Here is a 26,116-nt window from a genome sequence, read left to right as displayed (position 1 = left end):
GGGTTGGGGATTTGCAGAGCTTCCTATAGCCAGGGGAGAAATCTGGGAGGGGGGTCTGACACAGCCCCGGATGCTGTGCAGGGGGAAAAGGAAGTCCAGTCCCCACAGACCAGCCGGGACTAGCAGCTGAGCCCGGCACAGGGTAGGAGTCACCTGCCGGGTCTTCTCCAGTCCTGCCCCGTGCCCCACAGTGATTTACCTCTCTGCCAGCGGCCCTGGGCACCTGAAACGTACTGCCCGGGAGGGTCACGTGACCACTCTTGTGGCTTCCCTGTCAGACAGTCCTTTTTTTTTCCAGGGAAGCAAAGAAATCTGCAGGGGATAAATTCTGTGCATGCACAGTGGCACAGAATTCCCCCAGGAGTAAAATTTTAAAGACATCATATCCCCCCTTAGTCATCTCTTTTCCAAGCTGCAAAGTCCCAGTCTTATTAATCTCCCCTCATACAGAAGCCATTCCATACCCCTAATAACTTTTGTTGCCCTTTTCCAAATTCCAATATATCTTTTTTGAGATGGGGCAACCATTTCTGCATGCAATATTCAAGATATGGGTGTACCATGGATTTATATAGAGGCAATATGACATTTCTCAAGGCTCTTTTGTAAAGTATATTCTTCCTTCTGCTTAACCCAACCATGACCTCTTACCCCCATGTTTTTTTCCACCCCGATCTTCTATTCCTTGCTGATCATTTTCTCTCTATAGATATCTTCTATGCACTGAATTCCCTCCCAGTCCCCAGATACCAGGGCAACAACCCTTTCCTCAAATCCCCAAGAGACCTATTTTTGTTAGGAATCAGCCCCCAAAACAAATGAACAGAATTGAAAGTTTGAGGAAAGTTACCTAAGCGACTCTTCCTCGGGGCCTCACACAATCAACTTTCTATGCCCCTCCTAGACTCAGCTTTTCATAACGGGTAGTCAATTGTCTTGTACAGTCACAAGCATGCTGTCAGTATTTGGTAGACAAGAATAATCCAATTCTGATACAACTCAGGCAGCGTGCTCTAGAAGCTGGAATCAGGTAAGAGCCACTATCTTTGAGCTGTTGCTGTCTACAGACTGTTCTTGCTTGATTAGCTCCCACCTCTCCTGACACAGTAAGCAGCTCTCAAAGGGCTCTTCCTAAGAAGAGGGGAGATGTCCTTCAGAAGTCCTAAAGTGACCAGACCAATTCTGGTCTGCTGTACACCATTATCACACTTTCTGTAATCGTGTTCCAGATGTACTTTAGACTAGAGTTCCAAGCAATACACTGCCAGCCTTTGTCCATTAACCCAGAACTCCCTACAAAATTGCAAGTGCCCTTTTGCTAAGAGAGAAGTTACTGAACATAGTTTACCTGCATGTGTTTTGTTCACCTTTTCTGCACTGACTTTATTTCCTTTGCCTTTTGATAAGCTGTATTCCACCATGTCCCCAAGTTCCAGGCTATCGACATCACCAGAGAATTCACTGCATGGGAGAAGTTATGCACGTTTTGCTTTAGTTACATGCTCATCAACAAAGCCACTCACCCAGCAACAAAGTGGAAGGGACAGAACCTTTACGCTTCAGCAGGCTCACCAATTTCATTACTACAAGACCTTACAATTTGGATAAAAGCGTTTTGCTCAATCTTTACAGATTTAAATCTACCCAATAGCCATTTTTTCCTCTTCATACAAGAAGTTTACAGTAATCAATTTGGCTATTGGAACAGAGTGAAATAAATTATGCTTCCCATGAAGCAGGTCACGGTCAGTAATCCAAGTCCAGGGCATGGATAATAAGATTTAGTCTGAACCAGCAACTGTTAAGATAATGCATTAAATCCTGCATGAAGGATAGGCCAAAACTGAGCATCCCTTAAATATACCCGTGTTAAACGAAAGGACTGTTCCAAATCCCAAGAGTTTCCCAGCTCATTAGAAGTCAGGACTGCATCTCCGATCAATTTCCAAGTTCTCTGCTGAGCAACTTACCTGATGTAGGATATTGGTTCCTTACCATTACATATGCTTGCCAGAGTGTCTTTGCCTGCTAGCAGGCAGTTAAGACTAATTCAGAAAAGGAGTCGGTCATCCCCATTACTCCTAAGGGAAGTCCTCTCAGAGAATACTGAAAGCATACCTTTGCACCAGGAGTCTCAACCTGCATAATCCACCACCAATGAAGCTCTAAAAAAGTACATTCCTCTAGCTGTAGTTATACTACTAGTCTACGACACAGTCTCTGAATACTTAAGATATAGGATGTTAAACAGCAAAGCCTGCAGCAGCCCTATGGAAGTGGTTAATTAGAAGTTTCTCAGATACTTGAACTTATGCACATGGTGTGTAGAAAACAGATTAACACTCAGCAATATAAAAGGGAGTCACTCACCTGTAATGGAAGAAGATCTCCTTATCATGATTGGCCGTTTCAATAAATCCAAAGTTATCTTTCAGGGTTGCCACATACCCCACAAGCCTCTTGGAGTTGTAGTTGCGACCAAGCATTCTGACAGAAACTGCTGTCTGCAAACCTGTTCTCTTCACTTCACAAACACTGAATTCAACCTGTTTGTCAAAATGAAGAAAAAAAAAGTAAGTTTCGTATTTATTTTATTAGAATGGTTAATGAAATGTCTGCACCCTGGGGAGGAAGAGAGAAAGCAGTATTACTCCAGCCACTGCTCTTCACCCAAAAAAGGTGAAGTTATAACATCACACAATAAATGAATAAACTAAAATAACTGGCCACAATACAAATGGATGGATTTATAAAACCTTTGCATTTCTGATCTTATACAGATCAGAAACATGGACACTGCTTATAGAAGACCTCAGGAAGCTGGAAGCATTTCCTATGTTTTGCCAGCAGTGACTACTATGCATAAGATGGTTTGATTTTTATCAGCAATGGGTATGTATTACTCAGACTTTAAGGCCAGAATCATGATCATCCAGTCTGACCTTCTGTATATATTGCAGGCCAAAGAGCCTGAACCATTCACTTCTGCAGGAGGCCCATAACTTCTTGGTGAGTTACTGATGACTTCCAGTTACAGAAAATACACCATTTACTCTAGTTCAAAGCAGCAAGTGACACAATGCTGCAGAGAAAGGTGACCAATCTGACCTGGGGAAAAAAATTCCTTCCATAACCCCTGATATGGCAATTGGTTAGACTCTGAGCATGAGGGTAAAACCCACCAGGGAAAGAATTCTCTGTAGTAACTCAGCTCTCTCCATCTCAAGCTGTTGGAGATATTTACTAACAGTCACAGATGGGCCATGTCACTTTAGGCAATCACATCACCCCCTCCATAAACTTATCAAACTCAGTCTTAAAACAAGTTGTTTTTTGCAACTACCCACCTTAAAAGGCTGTTCAAAACCACACTCCTTCGATGGTTAGAATCCATCACCTAATTTCGAGCCTGAACTTGTTGGCCAGTTTACATCCATTTCTTCTTGTGCCAACATTAGCCCTCAACGTAAATAACTCCTCTCCTTCCCCAGTATTTAACCCTCATTTATAGATAGCAAGCATATTTCCCCTCATCCTTTGTTTTGTTAGGCTAAACAAGACAAACTCCTTAGTCTCCTCTGGGTTCTTCCATTTGCCTGATCCTAGTAGACCTTCTCTGTACCTGTTCCAATTTGAATTGATCTTTCTTAAACACGGGAGACCAGAATTGCACAATATTCCAGATGAAGTCTCACCAGTGCTTTGCATAATGGTAACAACACTTCCCTATCTCGATTGGAAATACTTTGCCTGATGCATCCTAGGCCTGCATAATCTGCCCCCCCGCAGCTGCATCATGTTGATGGCTCAGTCATCTTGTGATCAACCAATTCACCCAGGTCTTCCTCCTCTGTTGTGTCCAACTGATTCCCAGTTTTTACTATAAATTCTTGTTGTTCATCCCAGGGTGCATGACCCTACAGTTTGCACCATTAAATTTTTTCCCATTTCTATTACTCCAGTTTTCAAAGTTGTCCAAATCTTCTTGTAGGATATTCCAGTCCTCTTCTGTATTGGCAACACTTCCCAACTTTGTGTCACCTGCAAATTAACAACACGCTCCCACTTTATATGCCTAAGTCATTAATTAAAATGTTAAGGACTGGTCCCAAGACTGATCCTTGAGGAACTACATTAGTAACCTCCCTTCAGCCTGGCAGTTCACCTTTCAGGATGACCCGTTGTAGCCTCTCCTTTAAACAGTTTCTTACCTACCTTTTGATTCTTGCATTAATCCCCATCTTCTCAAATTTAACTAATAACTTTCCATGTGGCACTGTATCAAATGCTTTACTAAAATCCACACAGATTAGATCTGCTGCATTTCCTTTTTCTAAAAAAAGAATCAGTTATTTTCTCACAGAAAGCTCAGGTTCATCTTTGTAAAACCATGTTGTATTTTATCCCAATTACTGTTTACCCCTATGTCTTCAACTACCCTTTCAAAATTTGTTCTATCACCTTACATACAACTGAGGTCAAATTAACGGGCCTGTAGTTTCCCAGATCACTTTTTTCCTATTAAAATATAGACACCATATTTGAAATTCTCCAATCATTTGGGAACAATCCCTGAGTTTACAGATTTGCTAGAAATTCTTGCTACTGGACTTGCAATTTCATGTGCCAGTTCCTCTAATATTCCTGGATGGAGATTATCCAGGCCTGTGGATATGGTCCCATTAAGTGTTTGAGTTTGGCTTCCACCTCAAATGTGGTAATTTCTTCTTCCTTATCCTTATTCCCCATTAGTTACCCTGCCACTGCCCCCAAGCTCCTCACTATCCCTGTTAAAAACTGAGGCAAAGTATTTGTTTAGGTGTTGGTCCAAACCTAGATCTATGATCTGCACCCCACCCTCAACGCTTAGCACTCCCATTTCTTTGTTTTTCTTTTTAAAGTGTGGATAAAGAATCTTTTACTATCAGTTTTAATTTCCTTTCCAAGGTCCAAATCTGCTCTGCTTTTAGCAGTTCTCACCTTTTCCCCTATACTTTAAGGCTTCCAAGAGGTAGCATTCCTTGTTGAGCCATCCATTCTGCTTTCTCATAGTAACTTGTTTCAGATGCTTTTTCCATCCAGTTTGACCTGCAATCCATCCCTACAGATTTTTTCCTACTTACTTGGGATGCAGGCTTTCAATACTTTAAGTTGCAGAAACTAATTTCAAGCCTCCTCCAACATCCAGATCCTTGAGTTCTTTAAAAATCGACTCCACTTTCCTATTCCCTTAATTTTTTTAGTTTGCCCTTTCAGAATCAAGGACCCTGGTTGGAGACCTATTCTTGTTTATCCTTCCACTTAAAACTGAATTAACTCACAATCACTCGAACCAAGTTTGTCCTCTATAACCAGTTCTTGTGAGGTCCTCAAGACTTACCAGTACTAACCCTAAAATGGTTACGCACAAGCACTATCCCAGTAGAGCCTCTGTTCTCCCAAGTGATTTTGACCCAGTTTCCATTATATCCATTCCATCACTTCTACATTTCTTTAGTTTAACTCATCATTAATAAGCTATGCTACACTACCACCCTTGCCTTTTTCTGAACAGCACATACCCTTCAATTCCTATATTTTAGCCATGACTACTATTCCACCATGTTTCCATTATCCCTATATCATCAGGTTTCAATTCCTGCACCAGTAGTTCTAGTTCCTCCGTTTTGTTACCCAGGCTCCTTGCATTGGTGTACAGACACCTTAATTCTTTCTTCTTCGCTTCAACCATATTCCCCGTCCAATTACACACAGTCATTTTACTGCCAGTACTGCCCACCTGTTACTGTCATTTCTTCTTGTTATCCATTTGCTTACCCTCTGTTCCTTTCCCCATTACTGTTTTATCTGAGTTGATTTTCCTCCCTCTCAATATTAGCATCTCCCAACCATCTATCCTGAACTCCTATTTTAAAGCTTTTAATAAGTTGTGCCAACCTCCATCCCAGAAGTCCATTTCCCTCATTACTGAGGTGGAGTCCATCCCATAAGAACAGTCTTCTGTCCAGGAATGCTTCCCAGTGGTCAGACATTCCCAAACCCCCTTTTAGCACCACTGCCTGAGCCATCTATTGATCATCCTAATCCTGTCCTGCCTTCACACACCCTCTAGGGACAGAATCCCACTGAGAACAGGCCTTCAGAAGACTGAAGTCATCATCTGTCACAACTGTCTGGCACTTTTTCACCATATAGCCTGCTTCAGAGAAAGTCCCACACATTCAGCCCTCAAGACTGGACTTGAGCTCAGGAGAAGAAATTACCTGGCCATGGTCTGGAGGCGGCCACATGATTGTCCATCATTAACTTGGTTGCACCGGATCAGTACTAACCCTGTCAAGCCTTTAGACACCTGGAATACAGTTGTATAGTGTGGCCACGGACGCTAAGCGCTACAGACCTTTGCTGTTTGAAGAGCAGTCCTCAACAATGCACTTAAACATCTACCCATTACACTCATATCTACTTCAATAGGTTCCCCTTAGACTTCCCTTACTCCATGTGAAGCAGCAGGTGAGCAGTAAGCAGCTATTGCTAAAGGTAGACTAACCATGTAGCATGCTGTTATCAATTCTCGTACCCACATACAAGGTATAATTTCCCTATAGTTCACCTTTCTGTCCTACAGTTGTCTCCATCCTCAAGAAGCTTGAGTGTCACAACACAGTCCATTTCAGTTTAGGTCTTGTGGGGAGGAAGGGGGTTATTAGCTTGAACAAATAGTATTTTCATGGTATGCCATCAGAAGACCAACCACTCTATCTGGGTTTCCTTCCAGATCTTCTCATTGGTCCCTCTGCCTACTTTATGCATTTTATATCATCACCCACAATAAGAATAGCCTCCCACACACCATGAACAAGCATTCTCCCCTTCCTTCAAATCCACTTTGCTTAAAGTTTTTTCATACATCCTCTTGGACAGTCCTCACAGGAAAACATGCAGACAATTTTCCCATGCATATTATACTAATTCAGTCTAAGGTCTTCAGGAACAATCTCTTACCATTTGAGAACCCTTTACCTATATGATGCCATATAAGTAATTACCAGTAAAGCAATGTACAACTCTTAGATGAGGCACACCTCAAGAGCTTCAGAAATATCTTCTGTATAATTGGCAAGGGGGGTGGAGGGGAGAGAAGAGAAGGAGGGAGAGAGAGGAAGGCTATTCACCAGGCCTGGTTGAAGAAGTGTACTGAATACCAAAATGGGAAAGGGAAAGAGGAAAAAACAGTTCATACATTATTCTTTACTCCTTTCTGAACTAGTCTTTGACCGCAATAGCTGGGTAAAGCAAAAGGTCACAATTTGTAGCTCACAGAAAGATCACATATATTTTGGGAACTTAGTTATATTGCCTTATCTCCTATCTGAGGGTTAGTAGATCCTTCCACATCCTTGGCCTGATAAGAAACAGTCAGTTTCTCTCCACAATCATCATACGCGATTATTCCCTCTTCAGCTTCCTAAAGAGAAATAACAAGATTCATTATAAAGCAGAGACTAATTGGTAGATGCATGCTTTTTAAGTGCCTGAGTCAATACAAATGCAGTTTATGTAACATCTGTTTTACACAATAGCTGTCCAGTAGTCAGTAAAGGCAATAACCAAATGGCAGACATACTTCAGAACCTGAAAATAGTATAAAATTTGGGACTATTCCTGTCAGTTAAACATGGTTTACCTATACAACGTTTTTGAAATGGTGTGTGCCACTATTTCAAATAGGCATTTAGCTGAAACTTAAGTAGTGAGCACTGTCACTTTTGATGGTACAATTTAAACACTTGGAGGCACGGATATGCCTACTCTACCTCTAGCCTGTGTTTTGGCAAATTCACACAACTTGGCAAGCCACTAACAAAGGAGAAGTTTCCCACAAGGCTCTGAAGACAATTATTCCACACAAGACTGGAACGAATGTTTTCAACTACTACATCCCTTCTGAGAGCCAGAAGTTGCATTTCTATTATTCTGCTCCAGCCAAATACCAGCTGTTTAGCTGACTTTTACCATTAGCCATGCAGTACAGTCACTCATGACTAGGCAAATATTTCCAGAAATTAAGTTAAATACATTTTATAAAAAAGTGTATCCTCAGTTCAAGGCAGAAAACTAAATAGCTAATGCACACCTAGAGAAACAGCATTACCTTCTCTTTGCTTTTATTTGGGCTAGTGGCTTTGGCAGAAGTGGCTTCTTTTTCTATAGTGCCCACAAAGCGGTGATCTGACTGGCTGTGGAATGAAACCGTGCCCTTAGGAAGCTTCTTAATCCTTATAGCATGATTTCTTTGGGCAGACAGCATATCCTGGAAAACAAGACCCACAGTACTTTAAAATGAACACAATACTTCTATTAGTATTTAAAAAGTTGTAATTTTACTCACAGGAACCACAGTAAACTCTACTTCATCTGAAATGTGGAGCTGGTTTCCATCCAGAATTTCACTGAAGTGAAAGAACATGCGGGCATCCCGATCAACACATTTAATGAAACCAAAGCCATCTCTCATTGCTGCAATCACACCCTGGGGACACACAAAGATACAGGACACCCTGTCAGCTGCTGCAGCCAGTGAAAAGTAATTAGAGTTTTTAAGATGTCTGTCTGCACAGAGCTGCACTTGTGGGATGTATAATATCCTTAGCACATGACCAGAGCCTTGTAAGAATGACTGCTGGTACACGCACGTGCTCCCTTGTAGACCACAGTACGCAACCCCAGGGACAAGAGGAGATGCAAAATGGGTCCAACCCAGTTTCTTTTGCATTTCAAAGTCTCTGAAAAGGGAGACGAGTGTAAGTATGTATCTTTATATGCAACCCCTAGAAGAGTTACAGTATAAAGAAGCATCTTTCTCCTTTTCAGAATTGCTGATATAGATCCCATTGTGGGAAACTAGCAGTAACAATTCTTAGAGGGTGGTCCAAAGGAAAAAAGTAATTCCAAATTTCCAAGACACATCACCCCAAGGCTCAAAACCTGCCTCTAAGCTCTGCAAGCACTGGACAGAAGTCCTAAGACTCAAGTAAGGAAGGGTCAGTAGTCCTTGTAAGAACTTAATAGGATGTACTATTGCAGAGGATTCATGCACAACCACAGTTGTATGCAGATACAGCTACCAAGCGACCCTAAGAGAACTCAGGGAAAGTCTGGAACGTTTGACTGAAACCAAAGATTATATTTTCATCTTTAAAGCATATGCTTCTCTTGTGAAAGATTTATGGCTGCCTAGAAAGATTAGTTTATTTTCTCATTCGCAATCAGTATCTGACCTCATGACTAATGCCTTGATCCCAGCTTCCAGAAATATTTGATCTTAGTGAAGAACCTGCCTTGCGACAGGATCTCCACCTGAACTGGCGGAAGAACTGAAGGTTTGATGCTAGCAAAACTGAGAAACCGAAGTTGGAGTTTAGTATGTAGCTGGGAAGAAAAACCATCCCATAAGAGACTAGTTCCCCGCCGTCTCTAACAGAAAGTAGGAACTCAAAATACCTCATTTTTACAAAGGAGAAATTTGAAGACAAACATCAATCTCTTTGAGAGACTTCATATTCAACATTGCATTTTCAGCTCAGGAAGGCACCCAAGGTATTCTCTTTGCTTGAACTTGTCAAACAGTATTTGAACACAAGTAATTTAGGTCTTTCTGTATGTGAGTAATTCCTGATTTCTGCCAAATAGTTTGGACTAAGTTCAGACCTTGAATACTTTGTGAATTGTTCATTACAACTATCCACTCTCTGCAATAAACAGCATGCAACTGGTCACATGGTATCATTTTCGCTCCATTACTAGAAAAGAGACTAACAGGCCAATGGTGAGTAATCCAGATCTGGGAAGAATTTCAGGAAACATGCACCATTTGTGAACACTTTCATGAGTGCCAGTTGTCATCCAGCTACTCAAACAGTATGACCAAAGAGTGAGCTATTTAGCAGCAAATATTTTTTCTAAGTCAATTAGTTCCAGGTCTTTGCTGAGTAAGTAAAAATGCTACCCAAACCACTTCTTAAAATGGATACCAAGGGCAAGCTCCTCCTTGCCCACTTCTATAATATATGGAAAATGCATGTCAGGACTTACAGCAGAAGAAAAAGTTCTTAAGGCAGATCACCTAGAGTTAAGTATATTTTATGGTGTATGGTTGGATTTGAGATGCTGAATTATATGGTGGCCCAAGCAACTTCCCCAAATTATGCTGAAATCGCAGTTAATTCCTTTTCAACTGTTTATAGGGATGAAAGGCATCCCCCTCAGCACATTATTTGGTGTTGTCCACCACAGAGTCTGAGCTCCTGAAATCACTAAGAAGCACAAGCTGTCCTGTGAAGAAAAAAAATGAAGTCTTTTAACCAGCTTTCCATCACACCATACTGAAGGTGTCACATGTGCAGGAAGACTTAGGAGGAACCTTATGCAGCGGTCAAGTAGATCCTGCAGCAGCTTTTATCTTAAGCTTTGGGAATCTATCCCTTGGCAAGCATGCTGTCAGAGACTTTGCATCCAAAACAGCTCTATGAATTCCACTGTGAATTGGAGCAAACATGGATTTTTTTATGTTTGATTCTTAGACTAGAAGCAGAGGGCACGCACAGTCTGAACAGCTAACAAGTTCTTATGTGGATTTAGAGAGGAACAATTGGGGTTAACATCAGTTTTCAGAGTCTGAACCTCAGGGTGAGTGGATTGATTTAAAAGTTGGCTAACAGGAAGCCTTAATTTAAAATACAGTAAAACCTCAGCATTATGAACTGACTAGTCAACCACACATCATTTGGAACCAGAAGTACACAGGAAGCAGTAGAGGAAAAAAGCAAATACAGTACAGTACTGTGTTAAATGTAAACTACTACTACTAAAGGGAAAGCATTTTTCTTCAGAGTAGTTTTCAGTGAAGATGTCAAGAGATGCATTAGAATATATCAACTTAAAACAAAAAACCCTCAGAACAATCCTGATTAAGCCATCATACCTCTCCCCGCCCCCAAGTACATGCCTATATACAAAGATCTATTTTTTTTTTTTTTTTTTAAAAAGATACTTGCCATTTCTCTAGCTTCACTAGTAAACTGAAAAGTATTGTGAAGAACTTCAATATTGGTGGCTCGTTCCAATTTGTCACGTCGATCTGTAGAAATGTTGAATCTAACATGGTCACCTTCCAGTAGCGTCACCTTGGATTTTGTATCTTTGTCTCCAAATGGAAGTTCCTTAGGAATCACAAAGTCAACTTTGATGCGTCCGGGCAATGGGTCATTCTGGTGGCCCCGTAGAAAGGAAGAGAAATTTTTGATGAACCAGCTATTCCTTCCAGACTCTAAACTGAGCCTTGAAAGAAATTCGTTAGTTGTACTTCAACTGACTATGAATTGGTCTTTGAGTTTTCCTGTAAGTATCAGTATATTACTACATAGGACTTCAGACCTCAGATTTTACATATGGGAACACTAAGACAGGTTAAGTGACCTACCCAGGGTTACAGCAATTCAGTGGCCCATGCTGCCTGCCTCCTACATAAAACTAATAAGACTTCAGCGGTTGCCCCAAAACAGAACTCATTAACGTTTTCAAGCACTTGTTGAATAAAAGTGTCAACCTGTTTCTATATTCAGTCTTCTGACTCGCAGATGGGGTAGTATGTCTAATGTAGGAGCCCCTTGAGCCTCAAGACAATCATAGGAAACAGATACCTTCTACGATAGATCCGATGCTATGCATCGGATGAAGTGAGCTGTAGCTCACGAAAGCTCATGCTCAAATAAACTGGTTAGTCTCTAAGGTGCCACAAGTACTCCTTTTCTTTTTACTTCTACGATAGAGTATTTTCTTGAAGAAACAGGGATACAGTAACACAAACTGTTCTGAAAGGTGAGGTACACCTATTAGGCTTTCCTCAAAAGAAACATCAAACAATGTCTGCATTTAGGACCTTGGATGTTGTCTGAGTTATCACCCACAACAATCCTCAAGAAAAAAAACAAAAACAAAACCCCAACCCCCAAACTTTTCAACCCAGCAGCAGATGAAAAGATCTGTCTCCGTCCTTTTAAAAGGCAGGATTCTCCCCCCACCCGTGTCCCTTTAGTTCACATTTCCACAACAGTTCTTTACATTCAGATGATTGTTTTTACCATTCACATAAAAATGTGGAGTCAGCTTAACACTTGCTCTTTAACCTTCCCCATTGGTAGCAGCCACTACAGATACAAGTAGTGATTTTTTAGTAACAACATCTATAATGTAATAATTTTACTTTGAATAATGTTATGGGGCTAAGATGCTAGAATCTAAACTGTGCTGCTGGAGATAAAACCCTCTCATACCACTCTACAGCAGTATCTTCATGTTTCAGCATTTGTGCTGAAATGTAAGAGCAGCACAATACAATTTGGACTAGATGAACACCTTTCTTCTATTTCAGACATGCAAATGTTGGGAAGATGACCTCTAAGAAATATTTAGATTTACCTGATTTTTGTTGGGTACTTTTGGGATTACTTTGGTTACAGTCCCATCAAAATGTTCAATGCTGATATCTTCAAAAATAACAGTTCCTTGAGGCAGTAGTCTTACATCTGTTGCGACTTCTTTACCCTATGAGCAGAAAGTAAATCAAAACAAGGTAAGAGGTATAAATTACCAGAAGACTGTCAGTTTTTATATGTATTTGAATCTTGTCTTCAATTTTACTGAATTTGATCTTACATTTCTGTCTTTGATTGTAAACTCCACATCATCACCAGGCTGTAAGGCTTCTAAGTCACCTTTAAATTCACTATAGTGAAAGAATATCTCCTTTACGACATCGCCCCTTTCAATGAATCCAAAAGCCTCCTAAGAGAACATACAATGTTTAGCAAACTGTCTAAAACACCAAGACAATAGCTTTACTTTGAACTCTGATAAAAAGTAAAGTCCTCAGATAAAACCAAGCAATGAGAAAAAGCCAAATAAAATGTTGCAGACTAAGTGTGCCCCCAGATGATCTACAGCAGGGGTTCTCAGGACAAATTTCTGGTGGCCTCAGAGTGCAGCCACCAACTCTTGCTGGTGGCCGCTCTCACACTCTTAAAATACTTAATTTACTTTAGGAAAAATAAATATGCGCATATAAACATCCAAATCATTGTAATTTAAATGATTGCTAGCTAGTAATTCCGTTGTGAAAAGTGATATTAACAAGCATACAAGTATTGCTTTTCACAGCTGACTTACTCAGCCCTGTCAAGCCTGGGAACAAATCAAGCCCTGGATGGGAGGGTCGGGGGAGGCAGCGGGGGTGGTGCGGGGAGATGGGGGGGTGCTGGAGCCTGAAGCCCTGTGGCCAGAGCCTGCCTTCCCTCTGCCCCACCACCCCAGGGCTGAAGCCTAAACCCCATCACCCCTGGGAAGGTGGGGAACTCACCGGTTGCCTGGTCCTCCACCATTGTGCCCAAGGTGTCTCCACAGGGGGAGCAGGGCTCAACCACTGCTGGTGGCCCCAGCAACCAACACCAAGGCAGTGCATCCAGGAGCAACAGGGAGGGGCTTCTAGTCCCTCCTCCCCCAAAAACAGCCCAGGAGGCTGTGACCACAAGAAGAGCTCCTGGTGGTGTCATTTGAGAAACGCTGATCTACAGCTACTGAACCATTTGTATAAAGATTTTTTTGAAACTTAAGACACATATAATGGGAAAAAAAACATTACTACAGCCATCTTAAAGAAAAGAAATAGTCAAGAGTAACTGTGTTAAAAAACTGTTAATGGATCAAGTCCTGAAGTGTTTAAGTGCCTTCTGTGCCCAACCTTTACTACGCAGAGCATATACATATACTGCGCCTTTCAAACAGCTAAGTTAAGAGTAAATCCTACTTACCTTCATGGCACAAACTACTCCTTGACAGCGGGCTTGTTTCTTTTTCAATAGCATAATGTTACGAGCACTTACAGCACCAGTACTAGGAAAAAGGGTAGACTACGATGACAAAGTGGACCTAAGCAGTGCCTCATAATAATGAGACAAATTTCATAAGCATATCAGATTTAATGCAGCTTTCTTATTTGCTATTTGACAGGGCAAGGTAGAGGAAACTAGAACATGCTACTCTTGCCAAATAAAACTAAAAATCTTTTAAGTAAAGGTCTATTTAGCTAATCTTTTCTTGCTTTAAATATACACCCATTTGCAATTTAAGATCTTTGAACTAAAGCAAGAAATGCTAGACTTATGTTTGAGATTTGACAGTTCTTTACAGAACTAAATATAAGAGATGCAATTATTTTTAAACTTGATAAAAGTAATTGCATCAGACATACGGCACCTTTGGCCAACACAATCAAAAAGACAGTTTCAGGAATTCTGGTAAACAAGTTTTGATTTCTAAATCTTGTGTGTAAGCACTAGCTTCTACGATATATTGGAGAATTGGTCTGAATTTAATCAGATGAAACTGAATACAGATAAAGCCAAGTACTACATTTAGGAAGGATACAAAAAAAATCAAATGCAAAACTACAAAATGGGGAATAACTGGCTATACAGTAGTATTGGTGAGAAGAACCTGGAAATTAGGGGCGGAGGGGAAATCAAACAGCGTAAATGTGATACAGTTTCAAAAATGGCTAATATTCTGGCATTTATTAACATGAGTGTCATAAGACAGACACGAGGTAATTATCCCACTCTGCTCAGCACTGGTGAGGCCTCATCTGGAGTACTGTGTCCAGTTCTGGGTGTCACATCAGGATACATGTGCACAAATTGGAAAGAGTCCTGAGGACAGCAACAAAAGCGATCAAAGGTTTAGAAAACCTGACCTATGAGGAAAAAGTAAAAAACCAGGCATGTTTAGTTTTGAGAAAAGAAGACTGAGGGAGGACCCGATAACAGTCTTCAGATATACGTTAAGGGGTGATACAAAGAGGACTGTGATCAGTTGTTCTCCATGTACACTGAAGGGCGGACAAGTAGTAATGGGTTTAGTCTAGATTGAGGAAAGTTTAGGTGAGATATTATGAAAATCTTACTAACTATAAGAGTAATTAAGCTCCGTAATAGCATTCCAAGATAGGTTGTGGAATCCCCATCATTGGAGGTTTTTAAAAAACAGTTTGGACAAACACCTGTCAGGGATGGTCGAGGTTTACTTGGTCTTGCCTAAGTGCACATGACTTCTCAACGTCCCTTCCAGCCCAGCGTTTCTGAACCATCACACCACATTGTTAATTCGGTGTGTAATAAGGAAATAGAAGTATCAACTTACTGTTTATTTGTATCAATTACAAAGTTTATTTTATCTCCAGTTTCCAGCTGTACATTTCCATCAACATCCTCAGGGGTGTAAGTCAGGTAAAACACTTCCTGCAAATTAAGGTTCACTAGCATTACTCTATTTGCAAAACGCAGCCTTGCCTTAAACAAGATTAAATGTCAATGTGGAATTTAATAATTATTTTCCATTTCAAGTTACACTATTTCAACATTTGTGAAAAGCTGGAAATTGTGAAAACGTTGCATGCGAGAACGTTTTGGTTCCTTGGTGCTCGTGGTTTTGCTGAGTCCATACCCAGCAACTTGAGGAGTTGAAAGGTTTGTACACAGTATTACCATTACATTTAAGTTGATTTCCAAAGGGTAAAAGCGTTAAGTTCAAGAAAATAAAGATCCTATGAACAGTTAGTTGTTAATATTAACTGACATTAAATCATAATCATAACTAGTAAGAATCTATAACTAGGTATTTAGTTCTACATTAAATTCTTTAACAAAGGTATTATGGCAGAGTAAGTTGTAAAAAAACATATGGAAGTCAACAGAGGTTTCTATATTTGTGGTAATTAGTGGTTGTAGTTCTTCGAGAAAAATTAAGACTGGGTGACAACTGCAGTTTAAACTGTCTACTTCAAAAACAAGTGCCAATTTTTATTTTTTTTCCTGTGTACAGATCACACTGGTTGGTCACTCAAAAGTTTAAGTAAAATACATGAGTTTTACCCCATTACGTTCGTAGCATACACTCCCTGTTGGACTCTGACCCGGGGCAGCTGGAGATTTACTCTCTAAATTGTGAGGAACAGCGCACACAACCTACCAGTCAAAAAAAAAAAAAAAAAAATCCATTGCTAATCATTTCAGGAGCAGCACTGTGCAATACAAACTGAACTTTAATATCCTCTACTACACACTCAGGGATGCACTTTAAATGTAATCCACAAGAGGATGCCATGCTGCAAAGTTTCAAACTCACAGTACTTCTGCTGACTGTAAGAAGTGTTTGGGGTTAAATAAAAGCCCAAACTGAATCTTCATATTTTTGCCAAAGTCAGATAAAAAACAATTTCAATTTAATTGAAAAATTTATGCAACTAAGATTATGCGTGCAAAAATGGGATTTGTCCTTTTGTATTAGAGTAAAATGGATATAAATTATTTGCATATAGAAATTAGACATCTGAGCAACTAACTTGTCCATTTATTCGCTCTTCAGGTAAAATTTCTGGTTTTATCTTCACCAATTTAACAGCAATGGGTTTTCCAGTTCGGCGATCAGAAGATACTTCAAATTCAACATCATCTGCAAGAATCAAAACCACAATGACGACACAGGACTCTCAAGCGCCATATTCACATTGTCTATTTTTAAAAAAAAATATATCAAAAAAATAAGCAGAGAACAAAAGGACAAAGAAAAAAAGTAATGGAAAGGGAGGGAAAAGGAGAAACATGCGTAAGGTAACGACATTTATTAGCTCTACACTCTGCTGTCTGAACACAAGGAACCTTTACTGCTGTTGGAGGCCATTTTGCTTGTGGAAGTTTCTCCTGATAATAATCATTAAGTTTATTCTACCCTTTTGCTAATGATCTGTGTTTTAAAGTCTTGCCACTTCCAACCTAATTTTAATACCTTCAGCTGACTCAATACTAAATGACATCAGGTTCCATGATAGACATGTCGTGAAATTCTGTTTTTAATCTTTACTGCCAGATCAAGCAGAACTGTAGGGGAATAATGTCTCCCTACTGAAATAAGGTCATCTATCCCTAGTGTAACTCCACTGAAATTAATGGAGTACTTCTGGGAATAACGTAGCCTATGGACTCACAAACAGGGGAAAGTAGGCAGATGTATTGCTTTTTGTATATAGTTTCCCTATCCCTACCACTTAAGTTTGTCCCAGCATGACTCCTTCTCAAAGGTAGCCATAAAACAACATCACTGACAGAAGACAAAAGCCTTAAATTACCGAGGATTTTCTCACATTGGTTTTCCTTTCTACTGGGAGATTTCTAATTCATTTGTCAGTTTAGCCAGTCAGAAGCAACTGTGTATGTCTGTAGCGGTGGTTAGATGTATCAGAACTGTGTTACAAAGTATAAGACTGCAATTCTTAAAAAAAACTCAACATAGAATGCAGATGCATGGAGTGGAAAATACAGTAAACAGGAATATTCCTGCTTACTGTATTTTCCACTCCATGCATCTGATGAAGTGGGTTATATCCCATGAAAGCTTATGCACAAATAAATTTGTTAGTCTAAGTTGCCACACGGACTCCTCGTTGTTTTTACTGATACAGACTAACATGGCTACCCTTCTGAAACCTATCAGAATGCAGAGAATCTTATTGGTTGACTTATTACCTCCTACTTTAAGCTCCTGCAGGTTGCCATTATACTGTGAACAGTGGAAGAACAGTCTAGCTTGTCGTTCTGAACACTGAATGAATCCATAAGAGGTCAGCAGTTTTTCAATAACCCCAGTTTCACGCAGTGCTGCCGAAGTACCATTGGGGTACCCGTTGTGTCCATTGTTGTGGAGAAGGTTTGGATCAAAGCTCATCTATTTAAAGAAATGAAAGGTAAGCTATAACTATTCCAAAACAAAGTTTCTCTTTCACACCCTTGAAAAATCTTACACCAGTGCATGATAAGTATAATAAATATGAAGTGAAGAGTCTGTTGAATGTTATGAAAAGTCAACTGGCCAACAGCCAAATAAAATTTTGGACAATTCTTCATGATAAATTAAACTACTTTAGAGATATTCTAAGATAGTTTCCTAAATTTGATTATTACCAATAGATTTAACAAAAACATGTTGTAATGATGACAAAAATAAAGTCTGCTCATCAGGTCAGATATCATTCTAATTTACCCAGGCATGTTATTTTGCTTTTTTTAAATTAAATACTGTATTAAGAGCATCCTCAATAGAAGAATTCTTATAGTCACTGCTTTATGTTTGACAGTCTTAAACTAGAATTAGCATCAAGATAAAATATGACCTACTTTCACTGATGAAGTAGGTCATTAAGGAAATTAGGCAATATTAAGATTCTTCCCACATGGAACTAAAACATTTATAAGGCTTTTAAATATCCACATTTTATTTAAGCGTGTTTGTATATATTTGGTGATTGTCAAAGTTAAAGTTTTAGTTAACCAGTGAAAAAGTTTTAACCTGATTGTCATAGTAGTTAAATGTTGGTTGGAGCTTGGCAGAGCTTTTAAAAAACTTAATTCAATAATAATGGAATTAGAAGGAAAAAAAAGTTAAGATTAATTCAACCATCCTTTAACTTTTCTCTATAAAAGACTCTTTACAGATACACACAATTCTGAAATGTATTTAAAGAACTATTTCTTTAGATTTATAAATATGCAACGTGGGAGCCCCCCATTGCTCTGCATAAGAATCTCTTATTCTTAACACTTTGATACTTGGAAGTAGAAGTGTGCTATTTATGTTTTAAAATACGACCAAATTAGTAACCATTATAAAAAGGAGGCCCTAACATGACAAGAAACCATGAACATCGTGCAATTCACAGAGAGCAGTCAAGACAAAGTGCCATCAACATGCAGTTTGAGATACTACATTTAATGTTTTCACTTGTTGCAGTTTCCAATGTATCTGTTTAAGAAACTGATTGCAGGTTTCCTTTTTGTTCTCAGATACCTATATATTCTGATCTGTCACAGCACCAAGCAGAGTAACACTCAAAACTAGTTAACATTAATAGGGTTAAAAGGCTTCAGAATAGCTTGTATAATGGCAATATTTTTAACTATAGAACAGAGGATTAGGCATTCAGTGTACTCAAGTCTATGGTTAAAGCAGAGCATATTAGTGTTTGCCAACCAGAGTGAAGTTAATGATCGAGGCAGGTGGCACAACTCTGGCTGTAAATTTCTTAAGCCACAAAACAGTAGTGGATTTCCTGTTAAGTAGAATGGACAGTAAGCCTAGGGCAATCAAATACCTGCAAGGGTCAGGTTCTGACTCTCTCAAAGAGAAACTACATCAATGCTTTGGGTAGTGGCATAAGTTATTGCTAACCGAGGGGACTGTGCTTGCTGCTTCTCAACAGAACTTCACTTGGAACACGTTACATACGGGCTTTTTAAAAGTGAAGGAGTGTCATTTAAGGGTTTCAACACAGCCCACAAGTGCTGTTTTAGTTTTATGATCCATCCCAACCCCTCATTTTATAGTTTAAGATTAAAGGCAGATGGGGTAGCTTACACTAGGAAATAGTCACAGTCAATAATATACATCCCCACAGGATACACTTGGACCAAGTGGCAGTTAAACACACACACCCCAAACAAAGTGGGGCCGGAGGGGAAGGGGCGCGGGGAATGACATTTTCATGTGGTAAAAGTTTCTGAAACAGATACAGGAAAAAAAAAATGTCTAGGATTTCCAACTGGCTCAGAAGGAATTTGATTCTTTAACTTGTTAAAAGGTTTGATATTAGAAAAGTTGAAAAGAGAGAATGTGCAAAGTCGTTAGCCCCTAAGATTCCCCATGCTATTAAAACATAGATGTACAGACTGCTGCCCTGACTTACAGATCTCTGATACAGGGGGGTCCTCTTCTGCTTTTTAGACCCAGATGAGGTAGAAGATGAAGAGAAAGGTAAAAGAAGAGAAGGAGGGGGAGCTGCAGGAGGGGGGAGAGGATCTGATGACACAGTATAATGGTTCTCCATCTCATACAGCTGTGATAACATAGTACAATATTATAACTAGTCAATATTTAGCACAACTTTAAAGACACGCAAGTCAATGTTAGTCAAGTCCACATCCTATAAGAGGTTAAACTAATTAGAACTTCACACTGAAACAGTAAACCCGCATTTCCGTTGTTTGCACAGGTTTACTGAATTGTTTTCAAGAAAAGCATACATGGCTACATTTCTAATCCTGCATTTCCATTTTCTTTCCCCTCACAGGTTGGCTCAAATTAGCAGGAGCATAGCCAGGTGCTACACAAAAGCTAGAGGCTAAAAGGGGATAAACATTGGAAGGAGAAGTGTATAGAAGTACCTCTAGAGCAGAGGTAGTTACCACAGATGTTGTCATGGACTAATTAAAATCCTCTAAACTACAATTATAATAGCAGTTGCTAAAAAATCAACTCAATTCAGAGCCCCTTCCATCTTCAAACTTCTTCCATTGTACAGTATGCTCCCCACTAGAACAGGATAGATGGTGTTCTATTGTCCCATTTTAAAGGGAGAGCAGAACAGATTAGTTTAATGGAAGCAGTAGTTACCACTTCAGCGAGATGGAACCTGACACTACCAACAGTTGTCAGAGGACCGTATATGGCTCCCACTGAAACCTGTGGGAAGATTCCCATGGACTTAAATGGGTACAGGTTCAGGGTTTTGCTTTGTATCTATGCCAGTGGAGAGTTCCTCCAAATTAAATTCCATAGAAATCCTGTGTCCAGCAATACATTACTCATAAATTGGAATATCTGAAAGTTGAAAGACTAGCTAAGTCTGACAGAACCTATAATTTTAAGACGGCTTGAGTGTTTCATCTTTCCCATTTTTATTAACGTTCCATATCTTTCATTATAAAAGCTTCTCTGTGACAGAGAGGGCAGAACATAGACAAAGACAAATCCTGAGTGGTGCTGAGCACTTGAAAACTTTCATCTATTCTTACTGGAAATTGCAAGTGGTACACTTCCTGCAGAATGCGGTCCTTCATGTAATTTCCAGAGCAAGCTGAACCCTTCTATTGCCCTGGATTTTAACTGTTCTCCATTTGGTATAGTAGCAAAATTGCTGGCCACTGTACAAGCCTTAGTTTAGGCAGCTGATTTCTCTTCAGCCATATTTAGCATTTTATTAAAAAGCCTTGAAGCATGTCATAGAAAGATCTGTTCTTCCATGGAGCTAGGGTACAAGTGAAAATACTGAAAACTAATCATTTATGGTAAATATTAGATAAAAATGCAAATAGAGTTTTATGAACAGTTTCTGTACAGTCAAGTTAACTATCCCAGGTTTTGTTGCTATCACATTAAAACTTGTAACTGAACAAAACAAGTTTGCATCAGTAAAGTTATATGTGAGGCAGGACACTTTCCTTCTCCTGTGAAAAGAGTAACTCCACCAAGCTGCTTCTAAATCATTTTTCCTATTTTCTTGGGACATCCTAAGCGACAGGAAACATTTCATATTCAGGTTTCAGAGTAGCAGCCGTGTTAGTCTGTATTCGCAGAAAGAAAAGGAGTAGTTGTGGCACCTTAGAGGCTAACAAATTAAGGTGCCACAAGTATTCCTTTTCTTATTTCATATTCAGTTATATCAGAATAAGAGAGATTTTTCTGCTACACTGGAATTTTTAGAGCTTTCTGATAAGCCATAATGATGTGTTAAAAGAATGTGTTAAATGTTAAAAGAATGAATCCATACAAGAGTGAAAAGCTTTTAAGAAACCTGACCACTTTACCTTAGTCTTGTTCAGACTCATGCAATTTCTCAACTCATTAATAACTTCTATGACTGAATAAAATGTTTCAAATATGAAACCCCACAGACACCAGGAAAACAAATCAAGTATCAAGAAATACATCAACTAAAGCTTAACACAAGACTTAGTTACATTCTCAGTTTAAACATTAGCAAGTAGTACAAGCTTTAGAGAACACCTAAAGAATTTTAGTTGCTATACCAAAATGTACTAGTACATGATATCATGGAGATAATATCAAACGTACTTACCACTACAACACTAGATCCAAAGGCAAAATTCTAAAACTACAAGAAGCTTCAAAACCATAACCGTGGTATATTCAGACAGATGCTCAAAATATCTTTATTCCTTAAATGTTACAATGATCAGAATGCCCTCATCAGTTCTACACTGTAGCAGAGCCTTCTGCCATAAGCCTAAACCAGACCAGAATTTCAGTCTTTGGGATACCCACCTTCAAAGTGGTGCAGCCCCTAGGGCACCTCCCTCTGTAAGGCAGACAGCATCAAGGGAACGCAACACCTTTAAGTACTCCCTATGGATTTGCTTTAACAGCCATCAACACTAAAATTTATTTTAAAAAAGAGGAGCTGGTGTCCTGCAAATGGTCAGTAGTGAGGAAATGGTTGGGGGAAGGGAATGAAATGATTTTCAAACTGAAAATAGTTCAGCAACAGTATGGGTGAAGCAATTAACCTACTCTGGAAGAGCTATAGCGATGGTGGCAGACACCTCACATTGATAAGAGGGCCCCAAGTTTTATTCAATCCATTTGAAAAATGGCCTCTGCATGCTTCTGAAGTAGAACTGCCAGTAAATGCCAGATATCTTGGAACTAGAGGTATTTAAGTGTTACAAATATGCAAAAAAATTAAAAACTACGTTCAAAAAAACCTCAACTAACAAGGTAAAGAGACTTTGCTGTAATTTATCTTGCTCAAAAGGAAGTTTTTGCATTATACCATTTGAGCTAGTTTGGGTTTAATTTTAAGACATTCTAGAATGGTGAAATTTTTTTTTTTTTTTTTTTTACCTGATTGGCCATAAGATAAATTCAGTCCATAGGAGATGCATTGCCCAGGTTGACATGAACATATGCAGTAGGGGAAGAAAACAGCAAGGAAAATTCAACAAGTTCTTTCCAAGTGCTTGACGTATTTCTACATCTATTTCAACTTAATTTTATAATGCTGAATATAACAAAATCAAACAAGGTAACTGTGTCAATTTACATGGGCCACTTATCCAGAGTCCCATCACAAAAGGTGCTCTTGAGGCAGCTTCCAAACAAGAGGCCAGATTTTAAAAAGGCTGGCATTGCTGTACTAGTCTACAGAAGCCTGGATTGTTTTTTTGCAATGCAGAAGCCAGATGCTTTTTGCTAGACTGGACCCATAGGTACTCTCCAACTCAGCAGTCCACTACTAAAAGAAGTCATCTTGTACATCTAACCTTACAGTTTACAGATGTGGGGACTATCAACTGCAGCAATATCCGTATTTGAGGAAAAATAGGAATTTTATTAAAAAAGATAACGATTTAAAGCATTAGAGTAAACTGATATTTCAAGAGAAACCTGGAAAAAATTGCAGAAGCTTTGAGAAATGATTGCATGCATTTACAAGATTGCTTTCATTTAAAACTATTTATGGAGTGTCTTTAGGAAATGTCACTTGTAGTTTGTATGCACTTGGCCAGTAATGGAAAGCAATCTGGTTCTACTAATTCTACCCTCATACATTTGAGACCAACAAACACTAGCCTATGCAATAATGAAAATTTGTTAAGTTTTATGTTATATGCCAAATAATTGAAGGATTTAGTTCAGAACCATTTATAACTGTTTAATATAGATAGTACATGCACCAACCTCGCAGTGATATTCAAATATTGCACTTTCAGTAGTATTCGCGGATTCTTCTGTTTCAGCACACGTTTCAAAGTATGAAGACTGCTATTATTAAAAAAAAGACAGCGAGAGGAAAATGATCTATCAAACTACTAAAGAATATAACTGCTGCTGCACTGGGGAGTTTCAGTGCAGCACTGGAGAAAACAAAGACTACTAGCAGCGTTGGGACGTGCTCTTTTGAAGCTGTTGAGTAGGCACAAACTTCTTGTTTCAGATCAAGTGTTGTGTCTTCAGTGTAGGTTTACTCTTCTTTGGTCTTGTCTTGTTGTTACAATGTGGCGTGTTCCTTTCCTGATCTGAACTTGAAGCAGCAGTTTCAGGTGGTAAATTCAGTTCTGTTACACTTCATACTGGAGAAGGAAAAAAACAAAAACAAAAACAAAACACAAACACACACTAAGTATACTTGGGATAAACATATTATAGACCATAAATTCTGACCACCAGGTACTTTGCCACTACCTTAATGATGCAGGTTTGTCCCATGATGGGCAAGATTATCTGCTTTTATAGATGCCCTCTAGTTTTCCCATTTTTGGTCTTAGATACCCAAGAGGATCCACCTCCAACCAGGGAGAGAACAAACATTTCCAACTCATGACGGCCTCTGCAGATGTAGTAATGCTTCCCAAGAAAGCAACAAATTTTATTACATATCAAAACACTGCAACAGTAACCTTGCTTCGATCAATACCAAGTGAACAAAAGGTGTCATTTATGCGAATTCGAACCTTTTCCCCTAAACTGTTTATATCAGAGATCGGCAACCGGCAGCACATGAGCTGATTTTTAGTGGCACTCTGCTGCCAGCCAGGGTCCCGACTGTCAGCCCAGCTCAGCCTGCTGCCTGCCTGGATGAACGGAACTCCAGGCTGGCAGCGGGCTGAGCAGGGCTGGTGGCCAGGACCATGCCTGGCAGAGGTCGGTGGCCGGAACCCCAGACAGGTAGCAGGCTGAGCGGCTCAGCCCGCTGCTGGCCTGGGGTCCTGGCCACCGGCCCTGCTCAGCCTGCGGCCGGCCTGGATGGACAGAACCCCGGGCTGGCCGTGGGCTGAGCGGGGCGGCTGGCTGGGACCCCACCTGGCAGGGTCCGGTGCAGGGAACCCCAGACCGGCAACGGGCTGGGCAGCTCAGCCCACTGCCATCCTGGGGTCCTGGCCCCTGACAGCCGGTGTCCTGGCCACCGGCCCCGCTCAGCCCACTGCCAGTCTGGGGTTCCGGCTGCTGGCCCCTGGCATGCGAAACCTTAAATTACAGTAAATAAATGAAGACTTAGCACACCACTTCTCAAAGGTTGCCAATCCCTGGTTTATATGATCCATTTGACAGCACTTTATGTTTAGTCAGTTTCACAGTTTAATCAACAAGCCTTCCCTGCTGTTAATATGGGTCTTGGACACAACCAGAAACTTTAAAAAAACCCAATGTGGTCAGGGAGATATAGGTGCAGGTCTAGTACCTAGAACTACTTTGCCTTTGTATAAAACTTAACTGATTTGCAACTGATGGTGTCCCTTGAATCAGTCATTGCTGTAAGTGAACAAACTGTATACTTGGACAACATAGATAAGTTGTACCATCAAGTGTCATTTTATGACATTTCCAAACCTCATTATGCAACACCTAGAGCCAATGACAGCATAATATTAGACTATTTCTTTCTGTAGTAATCACTGGGCATTACAATCCTTTCTGAACATGTACTGTTTCAATTTCTACAAGCAGAGGGCTTAAAAGGGAAACAGACATCTAATATATTGGGCTACTTGGTGAAAGATAAACGATTTAGGGCATAAGTATATCCTGCACACAAGCCAGTACAAGTGTGTTCCCTGGACAGGAAAACAGTGAAGTTACGTATTGCACAATTGGTTGAAACACTACTCATTGAGAAGTTATCAATGGCTCACTGTCAAACTGGGAGGGCATATCTAGTGGGATCCTACAGGGGTCAATCCTGGGTCTAGTATTATTTAATATTTTCCATTAACAATTTGGATAAGGGAATGGAGAGCACGCTTACAAAATTTCCAGACAACACCAAGGTGGGAGGAGTTGGAAGTATTGTGGAACTCAGGATTAGAATTCAAAAGGACCTTGACAAACTGGAGAATAGGACTGAATTCAACAAGATTAAATTCAATAAAGGCAGTGAAGTAATTTGCACTTAGGAAGCAAAAACCAAATGTACAATAAAATGAGGAATAACTGGGTTGGTGGTAGTACTGCTGGAAAGGATTGGCAGAAGGTTAAAGTGGATCCACAAATTAAATGCGACCCGTCAGTTGATGCAGCTGCAAAAAAGGCTAATATTCTGGGGTGTATTAACACAAAAGTTGTAAGTAAGATGAGAAAATCATCACACTCTGCTCAGCGCCAGTGTCCAGTTCTGGGTATCACACGTTAGGAAAGATGTGGAAAAATTAGAAAG

The 26,116-nt window shown here is 39.8% G+C and overlaps 1 protein-coding gene across 5 annotated transcripts in view; it reads right to left on the bottom strand.

Moving 5' to 3' along the window:
* CSDE1 (cold shock domain containing E1) overlaps positions 1 to 26,116 on the bottom strand; it is a 53,993-nt gene that overhangs the window by 23,610 nt on the left and 4,267 nt on the right. For 3 of the 5 annotated variants that reach the window (XM_027822084.3, XM_043533330.1, XM_043533328.1), the window contains exons 2-15: positions 23,644 to 24,035; positions 17,637 to 17,835; positions 16,457 to 16,566; positions 15,987 to 16,079; positions 15,256 to 15,353; positions 13,869 to 13,950; positions 12,718 to 12,846; positions 12,481 to 12,606; positions 11,058 to 11,270; positions 8,393 to 8,533; positions 8,156 to 8,314; positions 7,361 to 7,468; positions 2,371 to 2,546; positions 1,349 to 1,461 (exon numbers count right to left, since the gene is read on the bottom strand). In XM_027822084.3, the coding sequence (XP_027677885.1) occupies positions 1,349 to 1,461; positions 2,371 to 2,546; positions 7,361 to 7,468; positions 8,156 to 8,314; positions 8,393 to 8,533; positions 11,058 to 11,270; positions 12,481 to 12,606; positions 12,718 to 12,846; positions 13,869 to 13,950; positions 15,256 to 15,353; positions 15,987 to 16,079; positions 16,457 to 16,566; positions 17,637 to 17,835 (1,747 nt within the window). In that variant the 5' untranslated portion in view covers positions 23,644 to 24,035. The remainder of the gene's footprint in view (positions 1 to 1,348; positions 1,462 to 2,370; positions 2,547 to 7,360; positions 7,469 to 8,155; positions 8,315 to 8,392; positions 8,534 to 11,057; positions 11,271 to 12,480; positions 12,607 to 12,717; positions 12,847 to 13,868; positions 13,951 to 15,255; positions 15,354 to 15,986; positions 16,080 to 16,456; positions 16,567 to 17,636; positions 17,836 to 23,643; positions 24,036 to 26,116) is intronic. The other 2 variants (XM_037885401.1, XM_043533329.1) reach the window with 1 other exon arrangement.

This window comes from Chelonia mydas, chromosome 21 (assembly GCF_015237465.2).
Source record: "Chelonia mydas isolate rCheMyd1 chromosome 21, rCheMyd1.pri.v2, whole genome shotgun sequence".
NCBI lineage: Eukaryota > Metazoa > Chordata > Testudines > Cheloniidae > Chelonia > Chelonia mydas.
This window is presented reverse-complemented; position numbering and strand designations above follow the sequence as displayed.